Genomic DNA, 12962 nt, shown 5'->3' with positions numbered 1-12962 from the left:
CACTTGTGAGACCCCCCCTCCCAATCCCCCACCCCCACAACTAGAGGATCATGATTACCAGACATTGACAGTGTGACACTTTTAGATCCTACTATATGTTGTCATTAAACAGTTGGTTTTAAAATACATATTGGATTCACCAAGGAGCGGGTAATGCTTTACCTGGATTGCCGTTTGAAGCTCTGGAGTGTTGGGCCTGCTGCTTCAACATCATGGAGCTGTGGTTTGCAGAGCTCCCAGCCTCGGGCCGTGCTGATTTTAATATCGCGGAGCCCTGGGAACCCTTTGCCGAGGGCTGCCAGCGTGAATCTCCACCCAGCTCAGCCTGTGGACTTCGGGAGCCCCGGTCTCCAGTTGGAAGAGGCAGATTCGGAAGTCCAAGCCGCTGAGAATGTTCTCCCGTTCCGACGTCGGATGGTGACCCCAAATTTAATTGTACCAATGCCCATGAGGGGGGGATCCAAGAGGAGGGGGTCCGTTGAAGACTGGAAAAGGAGTTGAACCAAGGGACATTGGGATCCAAGTGCATAGTTCCCTGAAAGTGCTGATACAGGTACGCAGGTTAGAGAAGCTGGCAGATTGCTTGCCTTCATCAGGGCTTTGGGTATAGGAGTTGAAATGGCATGTTACAAGACATTGGTGAGACTGCACAGAGTAATGTGCGCACTGACAGTCGCCACACTGGGAAGGATATGCTTCAACTAAGGAAGTTGTAGAAAAGGTTCACAAAGGTGATTCCGGAATGCAGGGCTTGAGTTATAAGGAGGGACTAGATGGGCCGGGACTCCTCTCCCAGGAGCGATGGAGGCGGAGAGGCGACTGAGAGAAGATCTAAAATCACGAGGGATATCGATAGGCTAGATATACTTTTTCTTGAGGTAAGGGAGTCTAAAAATAGAGGGTATAGGCTCAAGGTGACAGCGGAAAGATTTAAAGGGGATCTTTAGAGTTTTAGACTTTACAGATACAGCGTGGAAATACCTTCGGCTCACCAAGTCTGCACCAATCAGCGATCACCCTGTACACCATCCTGCAGACTAGGGACAGTTTACAATTTCACCGGAGTCAAATTAGCTGCAAACCAGAGGACCTGGAGAAAGCCCACGCGGTCACAGGGAGAACGTACAAACTCCGTACAGACAGCACCCACAGTCAGGATCGAACCTGGGTCTCTGGAGCTCCAAGGCAGTAGCACTGCTGCTATGCCACTATGCTGCCCCCAAGTGGGATCTGAGAAGCGGGTATATCTACACAAATGGTGGTGGTGGTGGCGGCGGCGGCCATGAGAAGTGGTCGAGGCGGGTACAATTACAATGTTGAGGAGACATTTGGATTGGGTACACGGATAGGAAAGACTTAGAGGGACACAAGCTAAATACAGACAAACAAAACTAGCTAGGTTGACATGGATAGGTTGGGCTGTGGGATATGTTTCCAGGTTGCATGCATGTGCTGAGGCACAGAATGTTTTAAATGCATAATTTTATAAACTGGATATGCACTCTGTGAAGTAATGGAAGTGATTTGATTCTGCGGCTGAGCTGGTGGAGATTGCTTGGTATCATTTTGATTCTTTATAGTGTCGCAATTTGAAATGCACCTCTTGGCTCAAATATTCCCAAATTTAATACAACATTCTCGAGTACATAATACTCATTAATATTTTTCTTTTGCTTGTAACATAAGATGGCGAATAACACTCAGACACTCGGGAAGTGCAAAAGACAGGATCATGAGAATTTAGAGGAATCCAAGCGGAAGCGAATCAAGGTCGAAAATGAGACCACCGAAAGTGACAAACAGCATAATCAAGGAATGCTTAAGGTATGCAAAGTTGGTTACTTTTAAAATTAGTCATTCATTTTTTCTGTACTTTAACATTTACCATAAATGAACCAAATGATGCAGAGAAGATTTACGAAGATGTTGCCAGGACTCAATGGCCTGATTGAGCTATAGTGAGAGGATGAGTAGGCTGGGACCCTTTTCCTTGGAGCACAGGAGGATGAGGGGTGATCTTGCAGAAGTGTACAAACCTATGAGAGGAATAGATGGGTAAATGCACAGACTTTCTGGCCCAGAGTTGGGGAATCGAGAACCAGAGCACATAAGTTTAAAGTAAGGGTGGAAATATTTAATAGAAACCTGAGGGTTAATATTTTGACACAAAGGATGGTGGGTGTATGGAACGGGGTGCTGGAGGAGATAGTTGAGGCAGGTACTATACCAACAGTTTAAGAAACATTTAGATAGGTACATGGATAGGATAGGATGCGATTAGAAGGATATGGGCCAAACGCAGGTAGGTCAGACCAATGTAGATGGGACATGATTGTCGGTGTGGGCAAGTTTGGCCGAAGGGCCAGTTTCAACGTTGTATGACTCTGGCTGTAAAGGATGTTAAAGAATTTCCTCCTCATCTCCATCCTAAAGATATGTTCTTTTATATTGAGTTTGTGCCCTCTGGCCCTAGATTCCCCCATTAGTGGAAACATCCTCGCACATCCACTCTACCTATGCCTTTTAACGCATTAATGTTCCTCATGCACAATCATTAAACAACTAAAGTACCCTTTGAAAGTATTGTAAGTCTTCTTTCTGAATAATATTTCTGTTTCCTAGGATGGTTCAATTTTCTCTCTAAATTCCAAGAGTAACCACTGTGCCATTACTTATGACCAACTTCGTGAGCTAATAAATTATGTTGCATCGACAGAGGAGAGAACTCCACCCAGGTAATGTATACTTATTTTTCCCATCACATATTTAATAGACATACCTTCCTGTGTCCTTAGTGAGAGGCTATTTAATATTATTATTTGACATTAAATAGGTCTCGGATCAATTACTGAGATTACAGCCTGGTAGATGTTACTCTATTCCTATAAGTTTTGGGGGCATGAGGAACAGGGAACCACAGTTGGATTTAGAGGAGCATGGATAACATTGGTGAGCAAGATACCAAACCATTGGCATTTCTGGATGGTCAGATAGAGGAAAATGGGTGACCATCCATAACTAAACAAATCATGATTTTTCCTTAACGTGAAGCCTCTTCATCTGCATGTGCCAAGAGTTGCAAGGTGGAATAAAATAAAAAATTGACACGTGATTTCTATGAGAGTGAATTTTATTCTATATCTCAGAATTTGGGCATCTCATCTAATTTGAATTCCATAAGGATGAATTACCCGCATTTGAGGGGTCATCAATACTGGCGTTTTACTCTAATGTTCATGTATCGTCCTGTTCTTGTGAGTCCAGTGGTAATGTGAGATCACTCCCACAGATGGAAACTAATTTTTCAGAGGGCATCTTTGGAGAATACTCCAGATAAATTGGGAAATATAATTATAATCTGCCGTAATTTCTATAATCTATTATTCTTCCCAACAGTTGGTGCCAGATTCAGGGGCAGAATCAAACTAAAGTAGCAGTCGTAGTTCTACGTGGTGTAAGTCAGATGCACTTCTACAGATATTATCTTCACTTTAAGCAGCTGAGAAAAAGGTTTAAATGGGTAAGTATTTAGGTTGCTACATTTGATCCAACTATTCTTAACAGATCTCTGAAAACTTCTCTAATTTTTAATTTCAGTCTTACTTGTTTCAAAGACTCTGTGGTTGTATAATGATGCCTGAAGTATTTTCTTTATCTCAATTGGAAAACAAAGCACCTTTTTGATTAGCTATTTTGCTTGACTTTAACTTGCATTTATCAAAAACTGATTAAACATAGAAAATAGGTGCAGGAGTAGCCATTCGGCCCTTCGAGCCTGCACCGCCATTCAATATGATCATGGCTGATCATTCAACTCAGTATCCCGTATCTGCCTTCTCTCCATACCCCCTGATCCCTCTGGCCACATCTAACTCCCTCTTAAATATAGCCAATGAACTGGCCTCAACTACCTTCTGTGGCAGAGAGTTCCAGAGATTCACCACTCTGCGTGAAAAATGTTCTTCTCATCTCGGTTCTAAAGGATTTCACCTCTATCCTTAAGCTGCGACCCCTTGTCCTGGACTTCCCCAACATCGGGAACAATCTTCCTGCATTTAGCCTGTCCAATCCCTTAAGAATTTTGTAAGTTTCTATAAGATCCCCCCTCAATCTCCTAAATTCTAGCGAGTACAATCCAAGTCTATCCAGTCTTTCTTCATAAGAAAGTCCTGACATCCCAGGAGTCGGTCTGGTGAATCTACATCCCAGGAATCAGTCTGGTGAACCTTGTGAATCTAAAATTTTGTGAGATCAATTCAATTTTTACATTTTAGTACCAATTCCATCTCGGGCCTTTACCAAACAATAATTAGCAATCTGAATGTCATAGAGTCTTACAGCATGGAAACAGGCTCTTCAGCCCAACTTGCCCACACCAACCATCATGTCCCATCTACACTATCACCTGGCTGCATTTGGCCCCTCTAAATCTGTCATCCATGTACCTGCCTAAATGTTTCTTAAATGTTGCGATAGTACCTGCCTCGGCTACCTCCTCCGGCAACTCGTTCCATACACCCACCACCCTTTGTGTAAAAAAGCTACCCCTTGGTTTCCTATTAAATCTTTCCCCCCTCATCTTAAACCTATGTCCTCTGGATCTCAATTCCCTACTTGGGGCGAGAATGCGTTTACCCGATCTATACCTCATCATTCTGTATATCTCTATAAGATCACTCCAGCGCTCTCAGAAATAGTTCTAAATTGCTTAGCCTTTCCCTATAGCTCAGGCCCTCGCGTCTTGGAAACATTTTGAATTTGCGCAATTTGCTGTAAATTAGGCAAGGTTGAACCTTTGCTGAGGACATGCCTTCACATTGAAGTAGGCACATGGTCAGACTTGCATGTTGCACTCACTACAATAGAACACACATTAAGAGTGGTCAATTGACCAAGGAGCCCAAACACTGCAACCACTTATTGAAGTGCACACTAGTTAAAGAGAAGGAAATTAATGTGTACCTTACAGAAAGCTATCAGAAAATAGTCACGGTAAAACAAATGTTATTCCCAGTGCACAGTAGATCACTGAGTCAATCATTACTCTTTCGCCACTATCACTTGCTTCTTTATTTTCAGAGATTCAGCATGCCCCCTCCTCCTGAAGATTTTCTGCGTCGTATTTTTGAAATAGAGAACAGTCCGTCATGTGGATGCGATGGAAGTGGTGAAGGAGCTGCTCCTGAATCTTGTGGTACGTGCTTTCAAGTGGTTAGGTCTGCCCAACAGGAGAGGAGAAGAAAGAATGACCAGGGTGGAAAAGATCCTTGATTATGTTGACTGTTTTCCTGAGGCAGCAGGAAGTGTAGATAGAGTCAATGGTGGAGACACCCGTCTATGTAATGGACTGGGCAATGTGTACAGAACTCTGACATTTTTTTGCCGTCTTGGGCAGAGCTGTTTCCAAACCAAGCTGTGATGCTTTCTTTACAAATGTACCAGGTGAGTAACAATCTAAGGGGGTGGAACATTTGCACAGTTGTTAGAGCTGCTGCCTCACAGCGTCAAAGACCCAGGTTTGATCATGACCTTGAGTGTTGTCTGTGTGGAGTTTGCAAGTTCTACCTGTGACCTTGCAGGTTTCCTCCTGGTGCACCGGTTTCCTCTCGCGTCTGATAGACATGCGAGTTTGCATGTTAATTGGCCTCTGTAAATTGGGGCAACTAGAGTAAGGAGTGGATGAGAAAGTGGGATAACAAGAAGTAGTGTGAATGGCTGATCTATTGTCAGTGTGGAGTCAGTGGGATGAGGGCCTATTTCCACGCTGTAATCAACTAACCAGATAGTCTGAAAAAGGGTTCCGACCCAAAACGTCACCTATTCTTTTTCTCCAGAGATGCTGCCTGACCCGCTGAGTTACTGCAGCACGTTGTGTTTAGCTTTGCAGTTAACCAGATAGGTTTTTAAGGACAGTGTATAGTTGCTGTTACAATGCATGCTTATTTAGATGAATATAATCTTTCCACTCCCAGTGAGATTAGAACTTGTGCTATCAAATTATTAGACACAAAAAACGGGGTCTGAAGAAGGGTCTTGACCCGAAACGTCACCTAATCCTTTTCTCCAGAGATGCTGTCTGACCCGCTGAGTTACTCCAGCTTTTTATGTCTATCTTCGGTTTAAACCAGCATCCGCAGTTCCTTCCTACACACTATCAAATTATTATCCAGGTTTCTTAATAACCGGCCCAGTTGTTTAACAACTATTCTACTATATCACCATAATTGCATAGTTGGATTTTAGGTTATTCAGCATATTCCCGAATGCAAGGCCCCTACGGATCTTATAGAAACTTACAAAATTCTTAAGGGGTTGGACAGGCTAGATGCAGGAAGATTGTTCCCGATGTTGGGGAAGTCCAGAACAAGGGGTCACAGTTTAAGGATGAGGGGGAAATCTTTTAGGACCGAGATGAGAAAAACATTTTTCACAGAGCGATGAATCTCTGGAATTCTATGCCACAGAAGGTAGTTGAGGCCAGTTCATTGGCTATATTTAAGAGGGAGTTAGATGTGGCCCTTGTGGCTAAAGGGATCAGGGGGTATTGAGAGAAGGCAGATACAGGATACTGAGTTGGATGATCAGCCATGATCATATTGAATGGCGGTGCAGGCTCGAAGGGCCGAATGGCCTACTCCTGCACCTAATTTCTATGTTTCTAACAGTAATGTAAGGTAGACCCAGCTCTTATATCAGTTATACATATATTTATATTCAAATTAAATATAAATATTTCACATGATTATAATGGGGGGAGGGGGTCAATGAGTTGAAAATCAAGCGGGGTTGAAGTAACATGTGTAATTTATGTTTATCACTATTAAGAAAAGTAGAATTTAGAGATTCAGCGTGGAAACAGACCCTTCGGCCCACCAAGTCCGCGCCCACTAGTACTATTCTACACACTAGGGACAGTTTACAATTTACAAAGCCCATTTAACCTACAAACCTGTACATCTTTGGAATGCAGGAGGAAATCGGAGCACCCAGAGAAAACCCACGGGGTCACAGCGAGTACGTACAAACTCTGACACAGCGCCTCTACCGTTGTGCCGCTTTATGAAAAGGAAATTTTGTTTTTATTTCAGGCAGTCCGGTTGTGAACGGTCATTCCCTTGCAGCGGAGAGCGAAAGTTGTAGATCTCCTGCTTTTGCGAATCATCCCATCATTATTAAATATGGCAGAAAGAAACAAGGACTGAGCAAATACTTGCTGAGTGTAGAAGAGCGGATTCAGAATGGCTTTCCTGTTGTAGGTGAGTATATTTCTAATCTTTTTTGTCTTGCGATGGAGAATGGCTTGCTTCCACTGTGGTCTTGGGGGTTCAGATGTGGCTATGTAGTTAGATGACAGTGCATGCTGGTGGATCAAAAGGAAGCGAAGCTCTGGAGTAACTCAGCAGGTCAGGCAACATCTCTGAAGTACATGGATTGGTGACCTTTCGGATTAGGACCTTTCTTCAGAATTCCATGCAGTGATTATAATGTGGAAACAGGCCTTTCGGACCAATATGCCCACACCAGCTAACGTCCTAGCTACACTTGTCCCACCTTGTTGCGTTTGGTCCATATCCCTCCAAACCTGTCCTACCCATACCTGTCCAACTGCTTCATAAACATTGGGATAGTCTCAGCCTCAACTACCTCCTCTAGCAGCTTGTTCCATACACACACCAACCTTTGTGTGAAAATCTTACCCCTCATATTCCTTTTAAATCTTTTCACCTTCACTTTAAACCTATATCCTCTGATCCTCGATTCACCTACTCCAGGCAAGGGACTGTGGAACTACCCAATCTATTCCTCTCACTTAGAAGATTGTGTGCTCTTTTCAGTGCTCGTGTGCGGTGTTCCTGATGTGATTGAGGTTCTCCGTTCCGCACCAAATGCTCATTTTATACTTTGAGTAATCATCTTTAGTGCTGAAATTTTCAGGTGTCAGTGGGAAATTCCGAAGTAACTTTTAAATGGTTGAAGTGAAGTTGCGTTATAACCAATGCGTCCCGCATAATATAGATGTTGTTCTCCAATTCATCAATCGCATTATATCATATTTCCGTTGTGGAAACATGATATAGCAGAACTATCTGTAAAGTTAAATAAATGCCTTTAGTTCTTGTAGAAACAAGGAGTTACAGATGCTGATTTACACAATTGAATACAAAGTGCTACATTAACTAAGCAGGTCAGGCAGCATTTCTGGAGAACATGGATAGGTGACGTTTAGGGTCGGGATCTTTGTTACTCCATCGCTTTATGTCCTTTTGCCTTTAGTTCTTGTTTTTTTTCCAGTGGTCCCTGGTAGCTAAATATGTATTTGATAGAGTAACCAAAGCAGCAATCCTGAAATCTTTCCATCGGTTGTTTTGACTAGATTTTTATTCTGTGTTCTCATAGTCTCATCCAGTTGACAGATGTTGAATGTTTCAAGTATTCTGTGGTTCATTCTGTTTAACTATGTCGCGCTATATGTGTGATGTGTGTTAGACTTTTATTTTGCTGTGTAGAATAAGGAAAGCCTTGTACATAATAACTCCTCAACTGTTTTTTCGTTAAATGTTTCAGGCGTTCGAGGTTATGAAGGCTTCGTTTGGAGTGGATGCACAACTGAAGTAACTGATAGCAGTCCGTTATTTGGCCTAGACTGTGAAATGGTAATTTAATTTTATCGTTAATGTCATAGTCATACAGCGTGGAAACAGGCTCATCAGCACATTTTGCCCACACCGGCCAACATGTCCCATCTCCTCTGTTTGGCCCATATCCCTCTAAACCTATCCTGCCCATGTACCTGTCTAAATGTTTCTTGAATGGTGCAATAGTGCCTGCCTCAACTAGCTTGTTCCATACACCCACCACCCTATGTGTGAAAATGTTATCCCCACAAGTTCCTATGAAATCTTTTCACTCTCGCCTTAAACCAATGTCATCCTATTTTCGATTCCCCAACTCTGTGTCTGCCCGATCTATTTCTCTCGTGATTTTGTACAGCTCTATAAGATCACCCCATCATCCGCCTGTGCTCCAAGGAACAGGGTCCTAGCCTGCTCAACCTCCCTATTGCTCAGACTTTCGGGTCCTGGCAACATCCTCGTAAATCTTCTCTGCACCCCTTCTTGCTTGACAACATCCCTCCCACAACATGGTGCCCAAAACTGAATGTGTGGCCTCGCCAACATCTTATACAATTGCAACGTGACCACCCAACATCTATACTTAATGCTCGACTGATGAAGGCCAATGTGTCAATTAGATATTGTAAATTGAAGCACGAGGAAAAGGGAAAATTTGGACCAGGTTTTGAATATGTACTGTCCCATTGTGTAACAAGCAGAGAATCCAGATGTTCTCATCCCTTTGCCGAAAAAATTAAATGATGAAAATACAATGCGGCTTGCATCTTCCCATATTTTACTTGCACATGCAACTTGTGTTTAGTTTTAGTTTAGAGATACAGCGCGGAAACAAGCCCTTTGGCCCACCGAGTCTGCTTTCCCCACACATTAACACTGTCTACACTCACTGGGGACAATTTTTACATTTGCACCAAGCCAATTAACCTACAAATCTGGACATCTTTGAAGTGTGGGTGTAAATTGAAGATCTTGGAGAAAACCTACGCAGGTTATGTGGTGAACGCACAAACTCCATACTGACAGCACTGGTAGTCGGGATCGAATCCGGGTCTCTGGCGCTGTAATGCAGTCGGTCTACCGCTATGCCACTATGTTGCTCATAGTAAAGTCTGTCTATTGTCACCTTTGTAACTCCATGCACAATGATCAATAAATTAAAAAGAATACAAAAGTGCTGGAGTAACTCAGCAAGTCAAGCAGCATCTCTGAAGAACATAGAGCGCTCATGTGTCCTGTTGAGACCCTTCTTCAGACTGATTGCAGGAGGGGAGAACAAAGCCGGAAAAGGGGAGAGGCAGGCCAAAGCGTGGAACAGTGAGCGAGGGTCTGGCAAAACTGTCGGGGAACTTCTTCAAACTAGGCATGCCTTTTGGAGATGAAAAAATGTAGAAACAAAGAACTGCAGATAATGGTTAATACACCAAAGGACACAAAGTACTGGAGTGACTCAGCAGGTCAGGCAGCATTTCTGGAGAGCTTGGATAGGTGACGATTCGGGTGGAGAACCTTCTTCAGACTGACTGTAGGGGACAGGCCTTGCCAGTGATGCCCACGTCTTGTGACTGATAAGACACAACCCCAACAAGGTAGAATGCACCAGTTTTCAAGTTTATTGTCACACACACACACACATGTATGGTGAGGTACAGATACAGTGAAAAATCGTGTTTGCAGCAGCTTCACGAGCTTGTAAACGCAGACAATCACACAAAAATAAGTTATATATAAATTATGCATAAAATGTAATTAAAAGAAAGACTGCAAGAAAACATTACTGCAAAAACATGAGAAGAAAAAATCCTTGTAGGTGGTAGGATTAGGAAAGTAGATTTAGATTAGATTTGTTTATTGTAATTCAGACCTTTCGGTCTGAAAGAAATTTTGTTTCCCTGCAGTCATATATATAATAAAAAATGACAAAACACCCAATCAACACAAATTTAACTGTTCAAATAACAAATAGCTGTTCCTGAACCTGGTGGTCTGCGACTTCAGGCCTCTTTACCTACTGCCCAATGCAGCAGGAAGAGCAGAGCATGAGCCAGATGGTGGGGATGCTTGAGGATAAATTATGCCACCTTGAGGCAGTGCATCATTCAGATGCCTTCGATGGAGGGGCGGACTGTCCCGTGACAGATGCCTCCATCCTGTGCAGCCTTTTGCCAGATTTTAACACCCAGGAAGTTGAACCTGCTAGCCATCTCCACCACCAACCTACCAATAAAGACGCATCTTCCCCTTTCTTAAGGCAACAATCGGTTCCTTGGTCTTGTTGACATTAAGCAAGGGTATTTTGTTTTGTTGTGGCACCACTCATCAAAACCAATGATTCGGCCAACCACAGTAGTGACGTCAGTGAACATGGATGGCATTGGAGCTGTGCTTAGCCACCCCGTCAGGGGTGTAAAGAGAGTAGAGCGGGAGATGAGGTGCTCCTGTGTTGGTGGATAATGAGGAGAGATGTTACTGATCCTCATTGCCGGAGGTCTGCAAAGGTGTTGAATGTTGAGCTGTGGTCGATGAACAGCCTGGCGTATGTGTTCCTGTTATCGACATGGCCCAGAGCAGAATGGAGCCAGTATGATAGCATCCGCCATTGACCCGTTTTATTACTATTGAAAATACGAAATGGTTGAAAAATACTGAGCATTTTAAACAACCTTTTTCATATTTAACACGTATAGGAGTATAACGTAGCTGAATAGCATTAAATAATTCTTATTACATTAACAGTGTAACCCTCATTGCTTTAGAAATATTCATGAAATGTCCGATTCAGATTCAATTTTAATTGTCATTGTCAGTGTACAGTACAGAGACAACGAAATGCATTTAGCATCTCCCTGGAAGAGCGACATAGCAAATGATTTGAATAAATAATAATAAGTGTCCGGGGGGGGTGGTGATTGGCAGTCACCGAGGTACGTTGTTGAGTAGAGTGACAGCCGCCGGGAAGAAGCTGTTCCTCGACCTGCTGTTTCGGCAACGGAGAGACCTGTAGCGCCTCCCGGATGGTAGGAGGTTAAACAGTCCATGGTTGGGGTGAGAGCAGTCCTTGGCGATGCTGAGCACCCTCCGCAGACAATGCTTGCTTTGGATGTTATAGCTACTACAAGTTTGTGGAGTGTAGAAGAAAATTGTATAAAGCAAGGGTGCAAAAATCTAAGTGAAAAAAGTAACAGGATAATATAGTGAAGATAATTAATTCTGACTGGTATACCAAGTCAGTCTCTGGTTTATTTCAGTATTTGCCCAGGATTTTCTTTTTACTATCCTCATGTGGAAGTCAGCGACTCAATTTGAGGAAGGACATCCTTGTGATTGAGGCAGTGCAGCGTAGGTTCACGAGATTGATCCCTGGGATGGTGGACTGTCATATGAGGAAAGATTGAAAAGGCTGGGCTTGTATTCATTGGAAGGATTGTTTAGAAGGATGAGGGGATTCTTATAGAAACATAAAATTATAAAAGGCCTGGACTAAGCTAGATGCAGGAAAAATGTTCCCAATGTTGGGCAAGTCCAGAACCAGGGGCCACAGTCTTACAATAAAGGGGAGGCCATTTAAGACTGAGGTGAGAAGAAACATTTTCACCCAATGAGTTGTGATTTTGTGGAATTCCATGCCACAGAGGGCAGTGGAGGCCAAATCACTGGATGGATTTAAGAGAGTTAGATAAAGCTCTAGGGGCTTGTGGAATCAAGGGATATGGGGAGAAGGCAGGCACGGGTTATTGATTGGGGACAATCAGCAATGATCGCAATGAATGGCGGTGCTGGCTCGAAGGGCCGAATAGCCTCCTCCTGCACCTATTTTCTATGTCTATGTTTTCTAATTTATACCAAAATATCTTCCATAGGGCATCATTGACACAGTACTGTAATGAAATGTCAGTCTCAATTACTCGAACAGTCTTTGGATTGGAGTTTGTGTTCCTTGTCCATAAACTCAAGATGCAAGTCCTGCCAGCAAGCCTAGGCTGACAGTTTAGGTTGTATGCTTAACCTCAATAGGAAGCCAAATAGCATAATTTTATCATTGTAGTAATGTTCATTCCCCTTATTATATAAAACTATTCTAATTCTAATGTATTGCTGGTGTTTTACTCTTTTATCTGTTTGGATTATTCCAGTGCCTGACTAGAAACGGAAGGGAATTAACGCGTGTCTCTTTGGTCAATGCAAAAGGATGCTGTTTGATGGATGAGCTGGTGAAGCCAAGCAACCCGATTCTCAACTACCTCACCAAGTAAGAATTAAATCAGAATAATAGCGGATACACAAAAGAGCCCCTTTTCCATTGTTTGCAGATGCATAGTTATCTTTAAA

General features: G+C 42.9%; 1 protein-coding gene across 1 annotated transcript in view; it reads left to right on the top strand.

Annotated features, from left to right (window-relative positions):
- Positions 1-12962, top strand: part of LOC129706985 (RNA exonuclease 5-like) — a 47623-nt gene that overhangs the window by 1923 nt on the left and 32738 nt on the right. Inside the window, exons 2-8 of the mRNA XM_055651689.1 lie at positions 1687-1824; positions 2623-2735; positions 3397-3520; positions 5080-5194; positions 7089-7256; positions 8566-8654; positions 12767-12882. Coding sequence (XP_055507664.1) covers positions 1687-1824; positions 2623-2735; positions 3397-3520; positions 5080-5194; positions 7089-7256; positions 8566-8654; positions 12767-12882 — 863 coding nt within the window. The remainder of the gene's footprint in view (positions 1-1686; positions 1825-2622; positions 2736-3396; positions 3521-5079; positions 5195-7088; positions 7257-8565; positions 8655-12766; positions 12883-12962) is intronic.

Source organism: Leucoraja erinacea, chromosome 20 (genome assembly GCF_028641065.1).
Source record: "Leucoraja erinacea ecotype New England chromosome 20, Leri_hhj_1, whole genome shotgun sequence".
In the NCBI taxonomy this organism is placed as follows: Eukaryota; Metazoa; Chordata; class Chondrichthyes; order Rajiformes; family Rajidae; genus Leucoraja; species Leucoraja erinaceus.
Note: the sequence above shows the minus strand (reverse complement) of the source record. Positions and strands in the feature narration are given on the sequence as shown.